Here is a 25,460-nt window from a genome sequence, read left to right as displayed (position 1 = left end):
CAGAGTTATTGATATGAATGTGCTCATGGTACAGGAGACAGACAAGAAAGAAATTGGAGCCTTTAAAATGAGTTGTTCAGGAAGAAAAAATAAAGTTCTTTGCAAAAGGCAAAATGTAGGCATGCTGAGTGCTATGGCAAAGGGCAGTGTTGAGCTGAGACTCTTGCTCTGTAAGGAGAGGCTGATGAAGGCAGTAGCTACACATATTTCTGGGTATGAGGGTAAGTTTTAGAATGTAGTAAAGGATTATGCTGATCTAATAAAGTGGTGGCTAAGCATCTTTTCTATGACTGTATGGTCCTTGTCTTCACTAACTTAAGTAAGGGGCTGGGTTTCCAGTACCAGGCATGATTTCCCTCTCATTTAGTGGACCTTAAATCAGATTACATAAAAGTGGAATTTATTGCACTTAGATGCATAGCTTACTGTGCTGTTAATTTTTGTGGCTCATAGCTATTACAGCTAGTATAACTGTTTAATTGCTTTCCTCCCTGGACACCTTACATAGTATTTTCTGAGACTATGGAAACTAGACCACAGGAAAAACGCTTCAGGTCAGAGCCAGCTCCACCATTGGTACTAGTTTTACTTGAGACAGCTGCTTATTTGTGGCTGTGTGACTGTGCTACCAAGTTTGGGTACATTTTCATCTATGTAGGACTGCTCTGGTCACTAATCTGAGATGTGAAGTTCTACCTTTCATGTAAGACAACAGTCTAGCACATAGCCTTTGGAATAGGTTCTAGTTTGAATCTCAACTCAATAATTTGCTTGAACTGTGACCTTGGTCAAATTATTTAAGTTTGTTTACATCATATGTAAAATAGGATACCACTTCCCTTATGGAATTTATATAAGGATAAAAATGAGATGATAAATAACATCATTCTAACTACAGTGGCCCAGAATGCTCAAAAACCTTTCTGCCAATGTTATTTGGAAGTTTGCGTTCTCTCCCTTTCTTCTCCTCTTCTACCCATGTTTGTCCCCGTGAGCCAGAGTCAGTTCCACCTCCCAGCACAGGAGCAAATCTCCTGGTCTCAGGTGTTTTCAGGTTGCCCTGTCCTGTGACTCTGTGTTCTGAGGTATAATGTTCTAGTCTACAAACATCTTCCTTCTTGCCCATGGCCTAAAATTGTATGTTGCTTTGTCCTCTTCCCATCTATTTTATTGTTTATGTTATTGTACTTTAGTAAAACTGCTATTTAGGAATTCACATATGTTAACAGTTGTTTCTTAAGTATATATAACTACCAGTAATTTACATAGCAGCTCATTGTGTTAGACAATATCTGTAAGTTTGTTTACAAATATTTTAGTGACCCTTAGATCCAGTAATCATTTTTGATTTTTGTTTTCTAGTTTCCTGTTTGATTTCTCTTTCTATGTAAAGATACATAATGACTTAACAAAAACCATAAGACTCTAAAAAGAAGACATAGCATTCAGAATCTTACAATAAAACTTTTATAATTCAAATTTAGCAAAACTTTGATGAGATACAAGGTATTTAACATTTTTAAAAGGATTTATTTATCACATATAAGCGTTTTGTTTGCATGTGTGATTATGTACTACATACATACTGAATACCCTCTGAGGTTCCTAATATCCACTGCAGTGCCTACCATGAGGGTGCTGATAAGTCAACCCAGGTCCTCTGTAAAAAGCAACAAGTTCTCTTAACTGCCTAGCTTTCTCTCAAACCATGGTATTTGAGTATGCATGATTTTCAAAGTAAAACATATAATACATTGCAGAAGCTTATAAGCCACAAATTTCCCAAAGCAACAGCCCGCAGGTCCTAGCACCAGTTGATGGGCTGTGACTCTTGCGGTAACACACTGAGGAAGACCTACCCCAGGCTGCATGACATCCTCACCCAGGGTTAGTAATCTTAACCTAGTAATGAGACAGCACCAAGCAGCCACACGCTGAGGGACACTCTGTAAAAAATGACCTGTGTGGTCAAATATTTGGGGATCCAGAAAGAGCTAGAATTTAAAGAGGTCAAAGAAGTGCTGATCATTGTTCCAGACCAGAGACTGAAGGTGTGGTAATGGAACCCATGGCACCCAGGATTTCATCTTGGATGGAGAGAAGTAGCTACAGCTACAAAGAGTATTGTTTTGACAAATGGTAGAATTTTGATATGGACCATGCAAGATAATTACAGAAGGTCTGTTTAATTCTCTTAATTTTGAACTTGCACCCGGATTTATATAGGTAAGGACCTCTTATTAGAACACAAATTATGTATGGAGACACAGTGTATCCAGCCTTCACAAAAAGTATCATACATATAACATCTTGAACTCCTATTAAGATAAAATGAGAATGTTAGAATGCAAATAACTCGTGACTCCAGGTTAAAAATATGAAATTACTTTGTAACTTTTCTGTAAAAGCTCAATTACAACACAATTAAAAGTAACAAAAAATCTGAGATTCATAACATTATCAGTCCAGAGGATGGAAGTTTTTCAAGGATGTTTAGCAGTGGTAGATTTACTAGTTCTCTGTGATTTGGAACAAAATTCCACTTGACAAAGTCAACTTACTGTGTATAAAAAGGTGTGTGTGTGTGTGTGTGTGTGTATGATATGTGTGTAATTTACATATATGTGGTATGTGTGGGATGGTGTGTGTGAGAATATGTATGGTGTATGTGTGGTGTGTGCATGTGTGTGGTGTGTGTGATTTATGTATATGTGGTGTGTGTGTGGTGTATATGAATGTGTGTGTATGAATGTGTGTGTATGAATGTGTGTGTACATGAATGTGTGTGTGTAGTATGTGTGTGTATGGGATTTATGTATATGTGGCATGTGTTGTATGTGAGGTGTGGTGAATATGATCTGTGTATGGTATAGTGTATGTGTAGTGTCTGGTGGTATATGTGCATGTATGTGGTGTGTGTATATGGTGTGTGTGTGTGATTTATGTATATGTGGATTGTGTCTGTAAGTGGGGTGTGGTATATGTGACCTGTGTATGGTGTAGTGTATGTGCTATGTGCTTTAGGTGTGGTGTCTATTTGCTTGTGCATGGAAATGTGGAAGATAGAGGCTGGTGAGGCTGTCTCTCCTCCAGTGCCGTCCACCTTATGTTTTGATGCTGGGTCTCTTACTGATCCAGGAGCTTGGCACTTTGAACAATAAGTCCCCGGGATCTCTGTGTGTCACCCCACCCCTCACATTCTCAGCACTGGAGTTAGAGGCATATCCCACCATGCCTGCCTTCTGTGTGGGTGCTGAAGATATGAAATTAGGACTTTATGCTTTCCCAGTGGGCATGGTTCCTGACCCAAGAAGATATAATATTAAAACATTTTTTATTACAGAAATGCTGCATACTTATTTAGGAAACTTCAGAAAGTACATATAATTAAAATTTGAAAAGGACCTTCTGAAGATAATAGCTTGCTAAATTCTTCCCGTTTTGCAATTTCTGAGCTGTGTCTATTTCTATGGTTTTCCTGGTATTGTAAGAATCAAGACAGTAGAAGAAAATAAAATAGACCAAGTTTGCCTTAAAACAGCAAGAGCAGACTTTTGGTCTGAGAGATTGCCACCTTCAATACCTGGTTTAGTAGCTGAGGGTCCAGGAGAAAATATTGTGGAATTTGAGAATGGCTTTCATATTCAAGGGTGAGGATAGGGAGGGTATGGCTTTGCCAGGTTCAGAAACTGCTTTTCAGGATAAACTTGTTTGAAGGTGCAGGGTGGGAGGAAGCAGCTGTTTCTGCATTCTGTGCTGCAGGCTAATAGCTTGGTTGGACAGTTGCTTTGCCACATCTGGGCTCCAGGTAATGTGATGAGGTTGGCTGCTTTCTGGAACTCCATGGCGGGGGCAGTTTTCTCAAAGCCTTGGGCCTGTTTTATGTCCATGGGCTTTGGGTGGGGAATACCCTTTAGGTATCATATCCAATGCCAATGTCACTTTGAACAGGATACTTACTAATAACCCCATTAAAGAAATGTGTTATGCTTTGCCTATTAGTGTGATTTTTAGTCTGTGTCAGTAATACACACACACACATGCACACACCTACACACTCATATGAAGTGTATACATTGATGTATTAATGTTCTGTTGTCAAGGTAACAAAGTTAAAATTAGCAAATAGGTTACACACTGTTCACACACTGACAATTTGTTTTGACAGGCTTGTTTACAGGTGAATATTTAATATTCTTCAAATATCCTGTAAATGTAATGATAACTCCCAAAATCCTTTTCTATATTTTTTCAAGACTCAGTATGTGCCATTTTTCTTTAAGCGTATCCATCTTATTTGAAAGTTTCAAGTCACATAGTCAAGTGAGCCTAAGCTTTAGCACATCACATTAGCATTCTGTACCTAGAGGAGCTGAGATTTATAAGTCAAACATCACTGGCATTGTTTGCACATTTTTGCCTCCAAGTGCCTCATCTGGAATTACATATTCTTAATGCATTTTTATAGTTTGTGTCTAGAATCTAGAAAAGTATTATCTGTATAAATTCTTAGATGTACACAAAGAATATCATATTGAGTGACCAGTTATTTCACTCTTTACAGAGAATACTTTAATTATTAGTAAGCATTTACTGAGTGTTCAGTGTGTGTAAACATTACCTCCAGTGCTGAGTGTAGAAGGATGCATAAATTCTGGTCTCTGTTCTCACATAATGAAGAACATCAATGGCCATGAACTTAAGTACCATCCAACAGTCTAACATTGAGTCCATTATTAATTGTTGGTAGCCATATGACTTAAACAAACTGTGTTTATTCCCTTGTCCTTGATAGAGAACATAGTACAAATTGATAAATTTGGGGAACTATGTGATTTGATTAACTGTCCTTTGTGCCCTGCAAAAAGCATTGGATATTTAAAGCATGACCTTAGATACTTTTAAAATATTTAGTTTTCTTTATTTTTATTTGTTTCTTAGATAATCTTGTGATTTTGTGTGCATGTGCATGTATATTTTTAATGAACTCATACTTATTGTGCAGATTTGTAAGTTTCTCTGACGTTTCTATACACATGTTCATTATTTAAATTCTCTGTCTCTAGCGCATCTATTTGGTTGACTCTGGGCCTTTGATCCCAGTTTCTGTCTTCTATTTCATCACTTTTCATTATCTCCATGTATGAAAGAGAACATGTAACAGGCATCTTTCTAAGTCTAGCTTATGATGAACTCCATTTTTGGTACTTTATTTTTTATTTAAATTAGAAACAATCATATTTTGCACGTCAATCCCAGTTCCCTCTCCCTCCCATCCTCCCATGCCCCCACCATCCCCCCATCCACTCCCCAGGGAGAGTGGTGCTTTCCATGGGGGTATCACCAAAATCTGTTAGATCATTTGGAGCAGGGCCTAGGCCCTCCCCAGTGTATCTAGGCTAAGAGAGTATCCCTCTATGGGGGAATGGGCTCCCAAAGTCTGTTAGTGTACTAGAGATAAATACTGGTTCCACCATCTGAGGCCCCATAGCCTTCCCAGTCTCTTAACTGTCACCCACATTCAGGGTGCCTGGTTCAGTCCTATGCTGGTTCCGCAGCTGTCTTCTTGTAGTCCATGTGCTCCCACTTGCTCAGGTCAGCTGTTTCTGTGGGCTTCCCCAGTATGGTTTTGACCCCTTTGCTCATCACTCCTCCCTCTCTATAACAGGATTCCAGGAGTTTGGCTCAGTGCTTAGCTATGGATCTGTTTCTGCTTCCATCAGCTACTGGATAAAGGCTCTAGGGTGGCATTTAATGTAGTCATCAATCTCATTACAGGGAAAGGACATTTAAGATAGCCTCTCCACTATTGCTTAGATTCTTAGTTGTGGTAATCCTTGTGTTCCTTCATTTTTTTGAGATTTATATAGTTCATCTTTGTTGCTGGAAGTTTAATTCTCCTCATCTCTTAGTCCTGCTTATCTTCCTGCTTCTATTGGCCAAACAGTGTTTTTTTAATTAACCAATAAGAGAAACATATATACAGAAGGACATCTCCCATTACATCTTTATGAATGAAAAATACTCAACTATCTATATGATATGATAGAAACTACACTTTATTTATCCATTATGCTGATAGAAACTTAAACTGATCTCCTAGACTTCAGCAGCATCACAATAAACATGATTTTTTTTGGTATTTTCATTGTCTTCTGATTTCATTTCCTTTGAAAATACACCCAGGAATTAACCCAAAGATTTTTGATAAACAAATGATGTTGAGAGAATTGTAAAAGAGGATTTTGTATGACATCACCTTATTTGCCTTCCTTGTCCTTGTTTTGATATTGTTTTTGAACACAAAAGAATAAAGCATAGTTATTTATTTTCTAACACATTTTATCTTATCCATGAATCTGATAAATGCAAATAATTATTGTTCAAATTATTATTGTAGAGTAGCTTGGAGTTTCACCGCTAGTCTTGTATCTAGTTACTGTCATTTCTATATACACATATCCTTTATCGTTTTATTTTTATCTAAGGTAGAAAATAGAACATATGTGGTACTTTGGCCAGCCTGGGAAGTAGAATAACTTGCTTCCAGGAATTGAGTTATAATCTGCAAAATAAAGAATGAACAGAAGACTATCTCTCCCACTCTCAGTATTTCCAAGTTGCCTGCAGTGCTTTGTCTGGACTTGTGGTCCATGAAATTTGTCCTTCCCATGTCAGCATGTCCAATGGTGTTGTTTTTACTTAGGCAGTCATATTGATGTGACTTTGTGGATGCAGCTTCAAAGACGTTCCTAGGAGACTCAGTCTCACAGAAACTTCCTGTTCTTCCAGGACCTACAATCTTTCTGCTCCATCTTCTGCTATGATTCGTGAGCCTTCAGTTCAGAAGCTGTCTTACAGACATATCAGTTGGAGCTGGGCATCCCATTGTCATGTGTTCTCTGCAGTCTGATCAGCTGTGGTTTTATGCAGGGGTCTCAGCCTATTGCAAGCAGATGCTTCCTTGAGAAGAGTGAGGCCCACATTCATCTGTGGATATAATAGTAAATATTTGAAATGTAGTTGGAATTTATGCTGGTTTAGTAAAAATGTAGTTGTAGGTTCTTCATGATCCATGACTTCACTGGTCCCAAGTGCTTAGCTATGTTTCTAGTGCCAAGAATGATCTCCCTCTTGTTAGGGCAGACTTTGAGTCTACTCAGAGAGCTGTTGGTTACCACCAGAATATACATATTCCACTACTGCATCCTTAGAGCTATTATGCCATGTTGGCCATCATGGTGGTTCATAGGCATCACAGCTGGGCAGGACCACCTTATGCTTTCCTTCTTATAGCTTTAATGGCATTTTCTGGTACTATGAGAGCCAGTGCTCAGAGATGAGGCTTCTAGCTCAGATGCAGCTTAGATCCTTGGAGTACACTTCTTAATGACATGGAAATCAGCCTTAAACAGTGTCATTGCACAATCTTCTATATTCTCCTATAACTATTGTGCCCTCTCCACATGTTCCTATGATATTCTGTTACAGAAAAGCACAACACCTACATTAAACTTCTATGGTAGGTCATACTATCACATGTTGATTTTTCAAGTAGACCAATAAATCATGCTGCATCATATTGATGCTTTAATTGTTCCTGATTTCTGCCTTAAAACTGTCTTTATACAATATAAATAAATTTAAAGATAGAAAACACATAGCTATTTAAATTATGCTCCAGGAGCATGGAATATCTTTCAATTGTCTAATCTTGTCTGTGATTTCCTTTGTCAATATCTTGAACTTTCCACTATAGGAGTCTTTCACTTCTCAGTTATATATATTCCTAAATACTTAATTTTTGTAGCTATTTTGCATGGGATATTTTTTCCAAATCTCTTTCTCTTAAGAGTACAATACTGATATAAATTATGGCTACTGTTTTTACATTTATCTTGAACTCTACTACTTTACTGTAAGTGTTTATTAATTCCAAGAGTTTTCTGATAGAATCAAGTAGTGCCTTTCAAGTAAAGAATTTCATTGTCTGTAAGTAGAGATAGTTTAATTTCTTCCTTTCCTATTTTTATTCCATTTACGTCTTTCTATTGTCTAGTTGGCGTAGCTAATACTTCAAGAACTATATTGAATAAAAGAGGGGAGAGTAGGAATCCTTGCCTAGTATTTTATTTTAATTGAAGTGCTCTTAGTTTGTCTTAATTTAATACAATATTGATTGTAGGCTTGTTCATGATGTGCTGTATTGTGTTCAGGGCAGCAGCATGCCTAGCATAGCGAAAGCAATGAGAGCACACAGCACACATACTCCATGGCCATGCCCAGAATCAGTCAGCAAACTGTCCCCACGTTCTTGCCAAGTGGGTCAGGGTCTTCAGGGTCTTGCCCCAAATAGAAACATTTGTGATATTCTCAGGCCTTCTTTCCTGAAGAAGTCACATGACTTCTCCCACCCACCTAAGTTTTGTCAAAAGGGACAAAAACATACATTGGAAAAAGATAGCCTGCTGGCAAAACTGGATTTCTACTTTTGGAGAATGAAATTAGATTCTTCTTTTGCCTTGTATAAAAGTCAATTCCAAATTCACCAATGATTCCAATTAAAAGCCTATAGCACTGAATCTTTTAGAAGAAAACATAAAATATACGCTTTGAGATATTGGGGTAGTCAAGAACTTTTTGAACAGAGCACCAGGAACACAGGAACTAACAGATGGGCCTACATGGAAGTAAAACATTTGTGTCCAGCAAAAGAAACACTCAGAAGAGCACACAGAAAGCCTGGGGAATGAGGCAAAAATCTTCACCAGCTACACTTCAGATAAGGGGCTGATATTCAGGATTAACAAAGAATTGTACAAATTCAACACTAAGGGAATAAAAACTGCCAATCAAAAAACAGACAAACTGAATTGACAGTTTTCAAATTAAAAAAACAGTAACTATTTTAAAAAGCGTTCAATATTCTTAGCTGTCTGGGAAAATTAAGAGATGCCACCTCACCCCAGTCAGAATGACTATCATCAAGAAATCTGATAACAAGTGTTGGAAGGGATACGAAAAGAAAAGAACTCTTATTTGCTGTTGGTTGTGGTGCATATTAATAGAGTCATTATGGAAATCAGTCTGGAAATTTCTCAAAAACTAAAAATAGAGCTACCATATGACCTAGCTATTTCAATATTGGGTACATATACAGAGAACGTCATACCCTACAATAGGAACATTTGCACCTCCATAGTTGCTGATGTTGGATTCATTATAGCAAGGAATTGGGATCAACATAGTTGTTCATTGTTAGATGAATGGATTATGAAAATTTGTACACACACACCCATATATATATATTTCATTGTTCTTTTTATTCTGAAGCACCACAGCTTCAAAATGACTGTTCTAATTGCATAAAATGCTAGACTTTGTGTATGTACTTTTTATTTCTATATTTTGAGTAATAAAACATATATACATACACATATATGCATATATACATACACATATATGCATATATATACATACTTGTTCTCAATTTTCAACACACATGTGCTTTGTGAGATATAAAGACTTTATGAGATTGGTTCATATATTTACTTTTTTCTTTACTTTAAAATGTTTTAACTTTTTGTAAATATCTCTACAAAACAAATAAAATTTGAAACTCTTTAGTTCATGTTGAGTTTTCTCTGTTAGAAGAGATGTAAAGTATTTCCAGAGCTGATTTATTCAACTATGTTCTTGGTTGTGCTCTACCCTGACTTTGAAATTCTTCCTTGTTGTAAATCTCCTTTTCCTTTTTGTAAATATTTTTTCTAACATAATGTGTCATTGTTTCCATTCCTCTTCCCTCTACTCTTCCCATTTCCTTCTCACCTTCCCTCCCACCTGGATCCATCTCCTATCTGTCCCATTAGAACACAGATAAGCATCTAAGGGATAATAATTGATATGGCATGATATGTAATATGATAAAACAAAACCCAATACATCTACCAGGACAAAATAAGGAGGAAAAGATCCAAGAAAAGGCACAAGAAACAGATACAGATGCAGAGACTCACTTGTTTGCACACTCAAAAATCCCATACAGACACTAAACTAGAAGCCATAATATATACTGAAAAGATGGGTAGGGTAGAAAGAGGTAAATATTTGTAAATAAATAAAAATATAAAATTTAAAAAGAAAGCCCTGACATGACATTAGACAAGGAACCTGTAAAGATTCTGTTGAGTTTGTTTTCCTTTGGCCATTTACTCCGGGCATGCAGCCCATTCTGGAGTGCTTTGCTTCACCAGTGAGACTCCTTTGGAGAAAATTAAATTTTCATTTGCATGTGGTTATCAATTGTAGATAGCTTCTGAGGTAGGAGTAGGCTCATGTGTCCACTTCTCTCAGTTCTAGGACTCCATCTGGTACAGAACTGTGCGGGCCCTGATGCTTCCTTATCTCCGTGAGTTCATATGTGCTTTGATCCTTTTGGCTTATGGGACCTTGTTTCCTTGGTGTCTTCCCCTTTGGCTCTTATGTTCTTTCTGCCTCCAAGGTTCCCTGGACCCTGAGGAAAGGGAATTTATCGAGATGTCCCAATTTAGGGATGAGTTTTCTAAGGTCTCCCACTCTCCTATTATTACTTTCTTCATATTACCTGGCTGTGGGTCTTGTCTTTGTTCCCATCTGCTACAGAAAGAAGTTTCCTCATGATGGTGGAGCAAGGCACTGATCTGCTTCCCTGGTCAGTCTGAAAGTCTTTCATCTTCCTCCATCTCTCCTAAACTTCCAGAGGCTCTTTTTCTGACGCCAATTATAACAAAATCTTGCTGATGTCAAAGAGAACAACACAGAATCAAAGTCCATTTCATATCATTCTTATTTTCCTATTGAAAATTAGCTTTACTTACTTTGTTCAACAGAGTTCTACTGAAATAATATCCTCTATTATCATGTATTTAGCCTTGCTAGCCTATTTTCAATCTGCACTAGTTCTAAAGGTGTCATCTTGAAGGTTGTTCAAGATTAAAATTCTTAGTTATGGTACTATTTCATAGGCCATTATACTTCAAAATACTGACTTCATTTTTAGTAGATTTTAGTTTTCAGTTATGGTACTTTAAATGCTTTCCTTGTCAAGGGCTTTCCTCTCTCTTCAAATTTCTCAATCTACTACCAGAGCTTTCCATAATTTCTTCTCTACCACTGTTAGGGTTAATGTAATTGTTGGCTTGACACAGTCTAGAGTCACTAGGAAGGGATTCTCAATGAGAGTTTGTCTAGATCCGGTTCATCTATATGGGATTATCTTGATTGTCTTGATTGATGTGTGATGCCCATGCCTGAAAGTAGGTGGGACCATTCACTGATTTAGGGCTCTGAACTATAGAGGACTAGGGAAAACTAGCTAAGCAGCAAACATGGGTGCATTCATTTCTCATTGTTCATGACTGGATGTGACAAGATGATTTAAGTTCTTGCCCACAACAGTGGACTCTAACCTGGAAGTGTGATCCAAAATAAACCATTTCTCCTTTAAGTCACGTTTGTTATTTTATCACAGTTACAGGAAAGAAAGTAGGACAAACACAAACAAGCTTTTACACTTTTATACTGCATTATTTCTCAGTTTTTGTGTCATCCTGTATCCTGGACAATGAGTTGAGTCTCAAATTGAGCCATGTGAAAATGTAACTTACCATTCCTACTCAGGCCTTGCATACCTTCCTTCTAATTTCCATGTTTTAGCATTTATCATGTATGGAGAAGATGAGAAAACTGGTAATTGTGCTTTATATAAATCATTTAAGTTAATCCCTAAGGTCATTTGTATTTCATCAATAAGTATCTAAGACCAGAACTGGCCAGCTGAGGTATCTAATAAGTTTATCTAAGAATAGGAAACCAGTCTGCTTAAATCAGATGCTGAATCCATATATTTTTACACTATACTTACAGAGTGCTAGCTATTATTTATTTTATTATTTACTTATTGTTTTTGTGTGTATGTGTGTGTATGAATGCAGGTGTATGTGTGCCATGGTGAACATATGATGGTCAGAAGACAACTTCCAGGAGTCAGTTCTCTTCTTCCCCTATGGGATTGAACTCACAGCACCAGGCTTACTTGTCAAGCACTTTATCCTACTGAGCCAGCTTGCAGCTCCCAGAGTGATTACTAGCAACAGAATCATCAAATAATATTCATTTATGTTTTTGTTGTTGCATTTACTGAGGGAGGAAAACAGACAGATACACTTTGAAAAACTATGAACCATTTACATGAGCTGAGATACATAAGAAGTTTCCATTAAATTTTGTTACTAAAAGTTAGCAATAACAACACTAACACCAACAAAACCCCTTTCTTAATTCCTAATTTAATCAAGGCCATGTTACCTAATAAACCAGCTATTTACTTTTGCCTCTAATGTTGAGTTCATAGGTTAATATAGTTTTTTTCAGTGTCTATTGCTATAGTTAACAATTGGTACTCTGAATACTAGGCTCCAGGGTTAATATAAGCTTGATAAGTGAGCCAGACAATTCTAGAATTAATCATATGATCAATAGGAGCAGTAGCCCAACAGCACAGAGATGTCTCATGTTGTGTCAAGTGGGGATTAAATGATAGGTTGTATGAATTTATTCTAAAGGATGCAGCATTGCTAAGCAATTACACACTGAACAACTGTTGTTTAAGTAACAGTTTATGTAATTTGGTCTGAATGAACTTGGTAGATGAAATCCCTGCTGAATTAAGGAATGATGACAGTCTCATTTTGGACTCTGTGTCATCCAGGTCAAGAAGTTCCAACAACAATGAGTACATTTACTTGGTACATTAAACATATCCATTTTCCTGTTGTTTCTCTAACAAGTGTGTCTGGAGTATGACCTGTGCTTTAGGGCGTTTCATCAGCTATGTGTGGAAGATGATGATATCAAAGACTCAGCAGACTATTCCCTGAGGCATTTGTTTCCATTTTTGCTATTTTTTCTCAATTACTCTGAATGACAAGTTTAAAATCAAAGGAATCAAAAATTTTGAGTCCAAAAGCAAAGTAGCTCTAGCTCTTAGCAGAGGGTTTGATGAAAGGTCTATACTCAGCAGAAAAGGGAATGAAGAGGGCCTAGCTTTTTTCTACTTTACTTATCTTGGAGGCTCACATGACATTGTGGTTTTATTTGGGACTTTCAGGAAGGGGTCCAGATCACCACTTTTCAGGAAGCACAAAAGATGGGTCGGAAGAAGCCCATGTCTGCCTGCCCTGCAGAGAAGGCTGTCCCTTCTGCGCTGATGACCGCCCATGCTTTGTCCAGGAGGACAAGTATCTTCGGCTCGCTATCATCTCCTTCCAAGCCCTGTGTATGCTGCTGGACTTTGTCAGCATGCTGGTGGTCTACCACTTTCGCAAAGCAAAGGTAAACTCAGGTATCCTGGTCAAGGCCTTTCTTTAGACTAACAATAATTGCCTCTCTCTCTAAGGAAATTGAATATCCAAATCCCTGCTACTGTTCTAATAAGTAGACATTTTGTTTTGCTATAATGTGATTGGGTAAGAGTGTGAAAACCAAATCCATTAGCTTCCCAAGGAAAGAAGGGTAGATGATATTTTGTGTTTAAGGTACTTTCTATTTAGCCTGAAGCTCTAGCGCTACACTACTCTGAAGGATTCTCCTTAGCACATTCCTTGGTGACCAGAGGTCTTTGTTTTACCTCCATCCAGTGTGTCTTATTTTTTCATATCTAGAAAACCCGGTTGTGTTTTCATTTTGCATTATTTCTCTTAGTAATATTGAAAGGTTCAAAGAATCCACCTATTTATTTTTAGCACATTATACTCCAGAAAATAACTATTCATGAGTGGTCTTGATTACTGTCTGGGGATGATAGAAATGCTAAAACACCCAGGGCAGAGTTTTCTGGGGAGCTTTCCCCAGTGGCCAGAAATCAGTCACATGAAGCAAGCATTGTGTTAGAATGTTTGACTCTGCTGCTTTACAGCAAGTTCCTTGTGACACTAGAAAAGACAGTAAGTTTCCACCATTCTTGAATTCAAGGAACCTCTTTATCTTGACAAAATTGTTCACATTGTTGTAGATTATAGAGATTTCTGAAAATATGTGTCTCCACTAGAAATTATAAAATAAAAGAATCCTTTTTGGATAATGTCTTCTAGGAAGCCATTAGTTACTATTTTTAAGGCACAGTTAAGATTCTAATAAATTGTATCCATTGTGCTAATGGTATAGATGCTGTTAGTTACTTTCAATAGCAGATAACACAGTTTCAATCAAGCTTTGAGTCAGCAAGAAAAGGCAAACATGCAATTTGCTTCCATTTTACTAGTATTCATCCTTCTCTTGAAAAAAAACTATGTTAATTTTATGTGTAGGAAAGTAGTAGACTAATAGGTTACCAGATAATATTTTTAAAAAGCAAGTCAGTAGCAGAGTCAGAATCAAAAGGCCTAGTTAACAAACTGCTCTGAAATCTTGCTAATGGAATAAATTCATTACACAGTGGATGCCATAGTTCTTTATGAATTTTAATTGATTTTAAACATTAATGACTACTGTGTTAAATAAGTCAGCAGTAAATGTGGGTAGACTGCATCATTGGATACTGAGAAGTTTCCTATAGATAGTTCTGGCTGGACGAATGTCTTAATCTATGTTAATGTTATTTCACACAGTTATTAACCTTTTAGATCTCCCTAGACTTTCAGATGAAATGGATAGCAGCTGACCAGAAATCCCGCCCCCTTTTTTTTCAGGACTGTCATCTACATAAAATTTTGAAGAAACTTCTTGTATGTTATCTAGTTTGAAGATGTTTACCTTTTGAAATCAGTTCTCCTAGAATGAGACATAATGAAATGGGCTTAAGTTCATCAAAGCAAGGAACACAGATCTTTTATATTGAAGAAAGGAAATGTTTGGTGATATTTCTGCTAGTGATTTCTCTCACCAAACTGGATTAGCTATAATAGAAATAATACATTTCTAGTATAGAGACTCCATATGTATAGAATGTGAACTTTGGAATTATTCTGTAGACATTTTGTGTGTCTTGCCAACATTACTTTACATAGTAAGGAAACCCTATGGGGCAACACTAGCACTTCACTTAGTTATTTCTCATTGTATTTTCTATTCCTGACAATTAAAAGAAAAAATATACCATTTTACCAATTTCATCTATTTTGACAAAAGAGAAAAATCCAGTTGTAATATAGATGTAGCATGGCAATTGTCAGTCATATAATTTAAAATTAAATTCCATCTCAGTCTCTCTTTGACTGTTTTCCTCCTATTTGAAGTGGGGCTGATACAATGCATTAAACCCCAAACATTGATCCAAAGTGTAACATAGACTTAAATGGAAGAGTGATACATAACTAAGAGTATTTTCTTAGATGGAAACCTAAGTAGAGATCTTCATGTCTTTGGGTTGCTAAACTTTTTAAAGATATGGCATAAATCCCACAAATATAGAATAACAAAGTGATGAAAGTTGACACTTTGGGCCATAAAAATAAACAACCCATAGAATAGCAGAAAACTATTACAAAATATGTAAGCAGTTCTCATAAATTAACAATAAAAATAAAATAAACTTTAAAATGGAGAAAATATCTGAATAGACATTTCTTCAAAAAAGATGTATGACAATCCAATGACCACATGAGATGTTCAATAATATTATTTATTAGAAAAATACAAATCAAGTCTATAATACCCACTAATGTAGCTGAAATATTTTTAAAATTTTATTAAAAAGTGACAAGAATATAGAGAAATTGAAAACATCCCATTTATTTCTACCGCAGATGTAAAAGTGTGCCCAGATTGAGAAGCATCTTGGTAATCTGCACAAAGTTTAAAATATTGTGCAATATGACTCTTTTGTATTCCTAATACATGTCTACACAGAAATGTAAATAAATGTTCATAAAAGTGTCATCCACAAAAAAGTGTCATCCCCAACAGCTAAATGGTGAAATCCACCCAGACACCCATCAATTAATAAATACGAATAATTAAGATATGATATTTCTGTATAATAGAATGCCATTTATCAATGAAAAGGATTGTATATCAATACATGGAGTGATATGAATGAACTTGAAGATGCCAAGTATGAAAACAACTGCAAAAGACATTATGTTGTATGATTCCATTCATCAGAAATTCTCACAATAAGCAAATTCATTGACCCCAGAAGTAGATTAGTAGTTAACAGAGGCTACCAAAAAAGAAGAATGGGGAGGGACCACTAATGGAATCAGGGCTTCTTTCAGAGTGGTACAAGATTCCAGAGTTTTAAAGGCGTTTATATATAACCCATCTCCAGAACCAGTGATGAGACAATTCATCATTTCTTGTAGAATTAGCCTTAACTAGGTACCGATCTTTCATTATTACATTTACAAGGTATTTGCAAGATTAGAAATTAATGTGTGTTTCTTACCTGTGGGTCTACATGTGACATTTAAATAGTTGAAAAGAATAAGGATTTGGAAGGTGCAGTCCTGGCTCTTAAGCACATACCTGAGGTTAATGGTCATTCACATGCTAATTGATTCCAAAACCATTACTATATATCTACTTCTACATGGCCTCTTTCTGAAAAGAGATATTAAATGTACAAGCACCCCAAGTTAGTACAGCTGGGTTGGGAAATTTATATATTTGTACTTTATCATGTTCCAGCCAATGGCATAAACACTTTCAGGAAATGAATAGAATATGGTCATGTTAATATTAGAATAAGAATATTAGTGAAAGTAACTGGTGAGGTTAAGATAGGAATTAGATTCTTTGAGGTCAGAGTTATGGCTTCAACCCATTGTTGAAAAGGTAGAGACACTGAGCTGGAGAGATTGATCAGAGGTTAAGAGCCCCGGCTACTCTTTCAGAGGACCTGGGTTCAATTCCCAGCACTCACATGGCAGCTCACAACAGTCTGTAACTCCAGTTCCAGGGGATCAGACACCCTCTCACAGACATACATGCAAGCAAAACACCAATGCACATAAAAAGGAATCATTAAGAAAAAGAAGAAAGAAAAGTCAGAGACAACAGGGAATATTCTAGCAGCAGCACTAATGGAATGATTATGATACAGCATGCCCCAAACTACAAACCAACCAAGACTCTGAGCACACACTTGAGCTGCACACTGGTTCCCATGCTGATTGCCTCCTTGAATAAGGTCTCTTCTGTGGATCATCATATAGACAGGTCATAAAATATAAAAAATGGCCGCATCCTTCCATCGAGCAGAATAGTGATCTCCACAGTCCTTTCTGCTCATTTACCTTAACAGTGTTAAAGTGTAAGTGTCTGAGCACAGCTCAGTCACACAGACTTTAGCAGTGCTCCACAGTGCTGCAGCACATTTCTCTTCAATGCTTAGCCTGTGTTAAACTTTTTTCCTCACTTGCTAAAACACCTGACAGAACATTTTAGCGGAGAACAAATGTGGCCGTGGGTCACAGTTTCAGATGAGGCAGCCTGTCATAGTGGAGAAGAGACCATGATGCTGGTATGTGTTCAATATAATGGCAGACCAGGAAATGGAGAGATATACCAGAACTAAGGTCAGCATAACCTTCATGGGGCTGCCCCAATGACTCACCTCCATAATCTCCTTTTCATAAAGGAGTCATGGCCTCTGAGTAGTCCTTTAGCTGAATGCTCAGTGGTCGAAATCCAAACCTGTGGGGGGATACTTCATATTCAAACCATAACAGTAATGAATAGTGAGGGATCTACCAAGAGACACACACCCTAAGAGAAACACACTGTTCCATCTACAGGAGCTACACTGAGGGACAGATGGGATGCCTGGTTACAGAAGCTCCTCAGTTTGTTCCCCAATACCTCTGCAGTTCATACCAAACATGGCATAACATGTCTTAATTGCTGGCAGTGTGTATTTGCAATTTCATTTAGAACTACTAGACACAGAGCATCTTAGAGCTTGAGCCTCTCTTACTTAGAATGAACCACTTTTGTGAACAAACAGAAATGACCACACTGACAAGTCAAAACATAGGGAAATGTTAGCTGTATCAAACCCAGCACAGGCAAAATCACTGCAATGGTAATAGTTCTGCTCTCGACGGAATCAGTAAGTACTCACAGTAAGAGACCTAAGATGGTTCAGAGACTAGACTAGACAGGTACTTCAGTCTGGTTACAAGTACATTCATTTGAATAAGATTAACCTTTTCCAAATTCAAAAGAACAGCTCTCAGAATTCTCTATCAAATAACTAACAATCAGTGGTCAACAAGTATTCTAACATCTTTTTTATTTAGACACAACTTCGATTTTAGTCTGCTCCTAGATGAGGCTTACAGGCTAGGCTCCTAAAGAGTTAATGAACTAACTTTCCAGAAGCACTTGGGAAACAATTCACACACATGTGCCTCTATCTTTGCCTAAAGATTCAATGTTCCAGTAAAACATGAGCGATTTTGAAAATAGTGAATTCCAATAAAGCAATGGCAATATTACAACAGTTTTTATAAAGAGATCTTAATTTTAAATATTATTGAATTATTTCTTCTTCATTTTTACCAAACATTGTGACAAGTAACATATTTTCCTATTAGATATTCCACACAGAGAGTATGGTTGGTTACAGCTTAGTAATGTCAAGTGTGCGTAGGATTTACTAAGCAGAGATTAAAGCAGAAGACACACTGGAAGGACGGGTGGCTTAGACTTAACTCTGCCAGTCTCAACATGCTCTTATTTTAGTACAACAGAGAGAGAAATGGGGAGGTTTAAAAAGTGAGTGTACTGTGGTTGACACTTCCCTCTTCCTATAAAAGTTCTTTCTTAACTTAGAAATAAATTGACATGGGAATTGATAATGACGCCACTTTTTTGGTTTGGAAATTGAAGTGTTTAATATAACATGTTAACTGATTTTTGATGTTCCATCACCTATCTTTATAAAATAAGGAGAGACAGAGATATCACTTAGTTGCTGTGAAATGTCTGAAACTACCTTTCTAACTACTCTAAGCAATGTGGTCACATGAGATACCTTTACATTGTGGGATGACTGTCACCACTGTCCTCAGAAACCACAGTTTCCATCCCTGCTCACAATGTGTATCCTGGTGGATTTTATCAACAAGAAATACTTTGTGAGTTCTCGGTGGAACTTAGTCCCACAGCTCCAGTGCAGAGGTTCACGTGGAAGCATTTCTAACTAACCTTTCCCTAAAGCTGTGTTTAGTACTGACCGGGGTCTTTAAGTATACACAATATACAAACAGTTAAAAGAGAAGTTAGAAAAATTATCTGAACTATATCTAACAATAAAGGATTAGTAACCTTAACCTAAAAATATTCTCCCAAACATGTGGTGGTATATTATTTATGATTTATTAAAGCTTGCCTGAGAATTTAAAAAGCAAAGTCAGCCTCAAGCTATAGAGATCAGGCAGGTAGTGGTAGCTTTAATCCCAGGACACAGGAGACAAAGGCAGATGGATCGCTCTGAGTTCAAGGTCACCCGGGGCTTCTTGAGATCAAATCAGTCTAAAAGAGTAACAGAGCTCACACTGTTAATCCCAGCACTAGAGAGGTATAAAAGGTAGGAGCAAGGTCTTCAGTAGTCAGCCTCAGGAGTCTCCAGCCATGTTGAGGAGGGTATAGCCATCTGGGATTGCAGTCTGGGGTTTTGTGGAGCCAGGATTGCTTTTCAGTCTGAGGTAGAGACAGTGCCTGGCTGTTTTGCTTTTCTGATCTTCAACTTGAAGCTTTTTACCCCAATTTTGGTCTCTGTGTCTTTTATTTATCATGTTACACAAACAAATCAAACCAAAACACCTTTTAGGTTTAAGAAGAAAAGAAAAACCTTCTCCAGAAAGTATTAAGAATATATAAGAATAAAATACAAAAAATATATTCTTATTTTCATAAGTAGTTATTGATATTCACTGAAAGAATTGCACCTTTTTTTGTTCTTTTCAGATTGTGTTTCTCTGTGGCTTTGGAGGCTGTCCTGGAACTAGCTCCTTTAGACCAGGCTGGTCTTGAACTCATAGAGATTTGCCTGCCTCTGTCTCCCAAGTGCTGGGATTAAAGGCATGTGCCACCAACGCCCAGCTGAATTGCACTTTTTATGAACACAATTTTCGGAGTTGGTGATGATATTAGGAGCTAGGATTTCCATCACTGGTGACAGTTGTAGAAATTTTAGAATATTTAGCTGAAATTTGGTGTCACTTAGGAATTCATAGTATTTTCAGTAAACTACTATAAATCTGTCCTAAAATCATATATTTGCATAAATATTTCCAAATGTATTCACACACACACAACACAATCAATGTACTTAATGTGACCTCTCATCCTGTCAAACAGACTGAGGGAAATGGTTCTACTGCAGCATTCCATCATGACCTCCTGACACTGATGGTCATTGTAGGCAGGCCACATCCTAGATACCAGTCTTTAGCACAGCCTAGTGTTCAGTCTTATCCCTTTCTCTTATTTCTGTCACAAAACCCCATGGCTGCTATCCTGTTCCTTATTTCCATTCATTATTTATCCTCTGAGCATCTACTGAGGGCTTAAGATTACCCATATTGGGAATACAGTAATAATCAGGGCGAGCGAGATCTTTACACTAAGGCGTTTGTGTGGGGCTGGCGATAAATGCAGTCCAGAAGACCAAATCAGGGTGTGATAAAATTAAATGATGTAATTTGACAGCGAATGACTTGGAGCCCTGGAATTCTTACAGTCATTTTAAGTGAGGAATCATTCTCAATTCCTATTTAGATAAACCTAAGTGTGAACAACCAAGAAGTTGGTCCAAACTTGGAGAAGCTGGGATTTGTATTCACCTGTTTGAGTTATAGCCCACTCTGCCTCTTCATAACTCAGTCAACATGTATACTGTCACTCATATACTTATAAAGAAATTTGATTTAAATTAAAAAAATAGACACAACCAGCCTTGGTCCCATTTGGAATGTGATTACATGAATTCTGTTTTGCTCATTTCGTCTGTTCCTGAAAACATAAATGTCCTGGTGTGAGTTTACATCCAGTTTCTATGTAATTTGACAGAGAATGACTTGGAGCCCTGGAATTCTTACAGGCATTTTAAGTGAGGATTTATGTACATACTAAGGAGCTAAACAAATCAAGTCTTTCCTTGGTATGACCCACATTCTTTGGCTCAATTCATTCGTGGTGCATGCTTCATGATTTAACCCAAAAGGAAGAAGGTAAAATAGCTTGTGCATTTGTGTATGTTTATGTGTATGTGTATGTCAGAGTGGTGGTATGGTAAACATTATGAGAAGGGTAGAGCAGAATAGCTTATCCAAAGGATCTTCTTCTTTGTCTGATTCTTTAAAAATATCATTGAAATAACCGCATACTCTATCTTGTGGCTGCAATACTAATTATGAATTATAAAGAGCAAATAAAGTGATTATAACATGTTTGTATATGCCTTAAGAGATATATAAAATTCCTAGTGATTACCAAGGCTCCATTATCAGGTTCTCTTGAGACATTTGTACTTATTAATGTTTATTTATAAAGCCAGTTGCTTATTAAGTATGCTAAAAATAGCTTTTTAAAATTTAATGCACTAATATACGAAACTGCTTGTTAGATGAAATACATTGTGAGAGATAAATCATTCGTAGTATTTACAAATTCCTAGGGGCTTCTTCATTTTTAAGGCTTATTAAGCATTTTGTAAATAAAAGACTGTAGAATTATAAAGGAATACATGTGCATATTCAGAAATTAAAATTAGTTATATATCCATGAATATCCAAATAAGTTTACAAAAATGATTTAGATGCTAGCTTGCTCATAAGACATTCACAATCAAATAAAGAAAGGAATAGGAATGTAAGGAAATGTATAATACATGCACAACACGCACACACACACACACACACACACACACACACAAGCTGTAAAGCTTGTTGAAGCCTTGACAAGGCATTAGAAAAAGTAATTAAGTTCATAGACTCTAGTTGTTTTGCCTTAACTGTTAAACAATAACTACCTTTTAAAGGTTTTCACTTTTAATTATGTGTATGCAGTATGAGTGAGAGTATGTGCATATGTGTAAAGTTGCCTGAAGAAGCCAGAAGAGGGCATCAAATCCACTGAAGCTGGAGTTACAGGCAGTTGTGAGCTATTCAGTGTGGATTCTGGGAACTGAACTCAGGTCCTCTGTAAGAACAGTAAGTGCTCTTCTCCAGCTTGTCACACAATATATATTTAATTTACCACATTCATCTTTAAAAAGAAATCTCGCCGGGCGGTGGTGGCGCATGCCTTTAATCCCAGCACTCGGGAGGCAGAGGCAGGCGGATCTCTGTGAGTTCGAGGCTGGGCTGGACCGACAGCCTCCAAAACAATACAGAGAAACCCTGTCTCGTAAAAACCAAAAAAAAAAAAAAAAAAAAAAAAGAAATCTCAATTTCTTCCTCTATAACATAGCGATAACAATAAATTTAACTTTCTGTGGCTACATGGACTATCAAAACAGAGGATAGCTTTAAACTTGTAATTAATGGCTCAAGCAAGGGGGTCAATATCCCAACAGGGAAACCCACAGAGACAGCTGTGGTCAGACCAAAAGGAGGTAGGTGGTGCTGTCCACCTGGAGGATGCTTAAAAGCAAGTGCATATTAAGAATGTAAAAGATAGCAGTGTGAATTCAGAAAAACCTAGTGCAGCATTTTGCCCTTTACCATAAAGACAGTTGTGATAAATTGTTGAGCTGGCTAGAGCCATTACACATTGGGACTTGGCAGCACAGAAATAGGCTTACAAGTCATGTACTCACTCACTGTTTCCTGAGAAAGCATTAGGGTCCCAAGACAGACAGCAGTGGAGTCCTGAGCAAAAAGGCATGGGAAACTGAGCTGCAAGAAGACAGGATGGTATTATTGATAAGGTGCAGATTTGGCAGTGCAGAGCTCACAGGGACATTAGCACTGAATTTTTAAATAATGGTTGGGGAAGCAGAGGAAGCATATGTGTCCGAATTGTCCAAAATCTCTATTTCCACAAAATAGAGTAAGCTCTGAGTTCAAGGCCAGCTTAGTCTACATAGCAAGTTCCACAACAGTCAGTGCTAACAAAGTAAGACTGCCTTTAAAGCTTGTTCTGCTGAGAGTTAAGACAGAAAGATGTAAAGATAGAAAATACTCGCAGGCACTTTTGTTAACTAAGTGGTTATTGTCTAAGGAATTTCAAATATTTGTAGATAGTGTTCTACTTTGTGTCCATTTATTCTTTTCATTAGAGCAGATTTATAAGAGGATCTGTTCAAGCTTCTTGGAGCATTTACAGCGTGAATATGTGTGGCCATTAATTAACTTTAAAGAATTCCACAAGGGAGAAAGAAATGACAGTAATTGGCATCTTCAGTTACAAATGGAGAAAGTGATGTTTAAAGTTGCTCTTGAGTGACTTTATAATCCTTGGTTCACTAATCATTAAATAACAGTGTCCTCCAAACAGACGCAGCAGATTTTCTGTGACCTCAGTGGAAGTGGTAAAGTTACATGGCATCTTGAGTCTGTCATAGGATCTCAAGACATGAACTTTGGCCCATCTAGTTAAAGATGAACCCCAGGGGTTATTTCTGAAGTCTGAATTTCTTTCTTTCTTTGTTTCTTCCTTCCTTCCTTCCTTCCTTCCTTCCTTTTCTTTCTTTCTTTCTTTCTTTCTTTCCTCTCTTCTTCTTCTTCTTCTTCTCCTCCTCCTCCTCCTCCTCTTCCCCTCCTCCTCCTCCTCCTCCTCCTCCTCCTCCTCCTCCTCCTCCTTTGTATTTTTGAGACAGCATTTCTCTGTATTGTTTTGGAAGCTGTCCTGGAACTTGTTGTAGACCAGGCCGGCCTCCAACTCACAGAGATCCACCTGCCTCTGCCTCCCGAGTGCTGGGATTAAAAATAGTGTGGCCTGGAAAGCCTGAACTCCCCACTGTCTGCTCCTTATTGTCTTGTGCAGTTAGTCCACTTTGCATCCTCAGCTCTCTGGGTCCCAGCTCTTCCCTGGGATGCCCATGGTGTCCCTGAACTTGAGTGAAGCTTTCTAATTCTTCTTGCATCCATGTTTCTCCAACCAGAGATCATCAGCCATCCTTTTAGGGGTCCCAGAGCTCGTTTATGTCAACTCCTTTCCACATGTATGTTGGGGCCTAAGGTGTTTCTATCCACCCAGTTGAAACCACAGGGCCTGTGGTTGCAGAAGGGCCACAACAGCTAAGAGTTTCATGCTCTCCCTGCTCTGTCAGCTAAGGATATTCAGAGATCAGCTGGTGAAACCAGGCCTCTCTCTGAATCTTGTCTTTTCTTCTGCATTCTTAAGTCAAGCTTTCCTGGCTCACTGAGGGCAAACGGTGGACCTCTTGTACACAGTTTTCTGGGGAGCAATATTTAGAAGTGATAGATTTCTCTGGGGGACCTAAACTTTGCCTCCAGGTTGTCTCTTGTGTCCCTGTCTCACAGTCAGAGAAGGAGAAGACTGAAAACTGGCTGAGCTCCTGAGCCTGTGTTGCCATCTTTAGAATGAACCCTCCATGCAGCACTGAAATGGGGGTTCACTTGTTTATACAAAGGCAGTGCAGTGTCAACCCTGCTTTGAGTAGGTTCCACGACAATAGACAGGAAGAGAGAAAGGAGGGCCTCTCTGAGCAGCCTTCCATTAACTGACAGGGTACTGATTCTTCCCCCTCAGAGATTCATAATAGGATGTGACCAGTGCTGTCTGACACACATCTACTGCCACAATACTGGCTCATTAAACAAAGCTTAAGTCAAGAAAATTCTCATTGTCTTTTTTTAATTGTGGTTTGCACAATCTCTGGAGCTGAAATTATGTTTACAGTGATAATTAGCAAGGTCACAATTCTTATTTGCAGAGAGAGAAACATATTGAAATTTTGTGAAATGAAGATATCCTTAACTGGCTTTATTCATTCATACTACTTCCCAGTTTATTTTATCCTTTCTCCAGCAACCATACATAGATTGAAGCGCAGAACTGTCTTATGTGATTCTGAGGGCTGTTAAAGGTGATTCACATTTCAGAGTGCACGCTGCAGATAGGATTGCTTCTGAATTTTCAGTAGTGCAGTCTGTCATCAAACTTTAGTTCCCAGACCCACATTTAAAGTAGGCTCATGGTCTCATTTATAAAATGTTTGGCCTCTTTTTCTCCTTTAATAAAACATAAGGATAAGGAAGCAAGGTGCACAATAAGAGTAGAAAAGCTTTAAACAAATTTAAAGAGAAAGCACATAACCTTTGCTGACCTATGGCAATGGAAATTTAATGTATAATCATTGTGGAAACTATCCTCACCCACAGGTGCTGCTTATTTATTTCCCTGTGTCTCTGAGCTTAGGGATGCTTTCTGGTCTTAGAGTTTTCTCACTTAACTCACTGTGCAAATTCTTTGCTGAAGCTCCAGTGTCCTGCTCTGGATACCAG

General features: G+C 37.6%; 1 protein-coding gene across 1 annotated transcript in view; it reads left to right on the top strand.

Moving 5' to 3' along the window:
* Window positions 1-25,460, top strand: part of Gpr158 (G protein-coupled receptor 158) — a 345,101-nt gene that overhangs the window by 170,558 nt on the left and 149,083 nt on the right. The window contains exon 4 of the mRNA XM_005082690.4: window positions 13,151-13,374. Coding sequence (XP_005082747.1) covers window positions 13,151-13,374 — 224 coding nt within the window. The remainder of the gene's footprint in view (window positions 1-13,150; window positions 13,375-25,460) is intronic.

Source organism: Mesocricetus auratus, unplaced genomic scaffold (genome assembly GCF_017639785.1).
Source record: "Mesocricetus auratus isolate SY011 unplaced genomic scaffold, BCM_Maur_2.0 Super-Scaffold_100013, whole genome shotgun sequence".
Taxonomy (NCBI): Eukaryota; Metazoa; Chordata; class Mammalia; order Rodentia; family Cricetidae; genus Mesocricetus; species Mesocricetus auratus.
The sequence above is the reverse complement of the archived record's forward strand: the minus strand, read 5'-3'. Positions and strand labels throughout refer to the sequence as shown.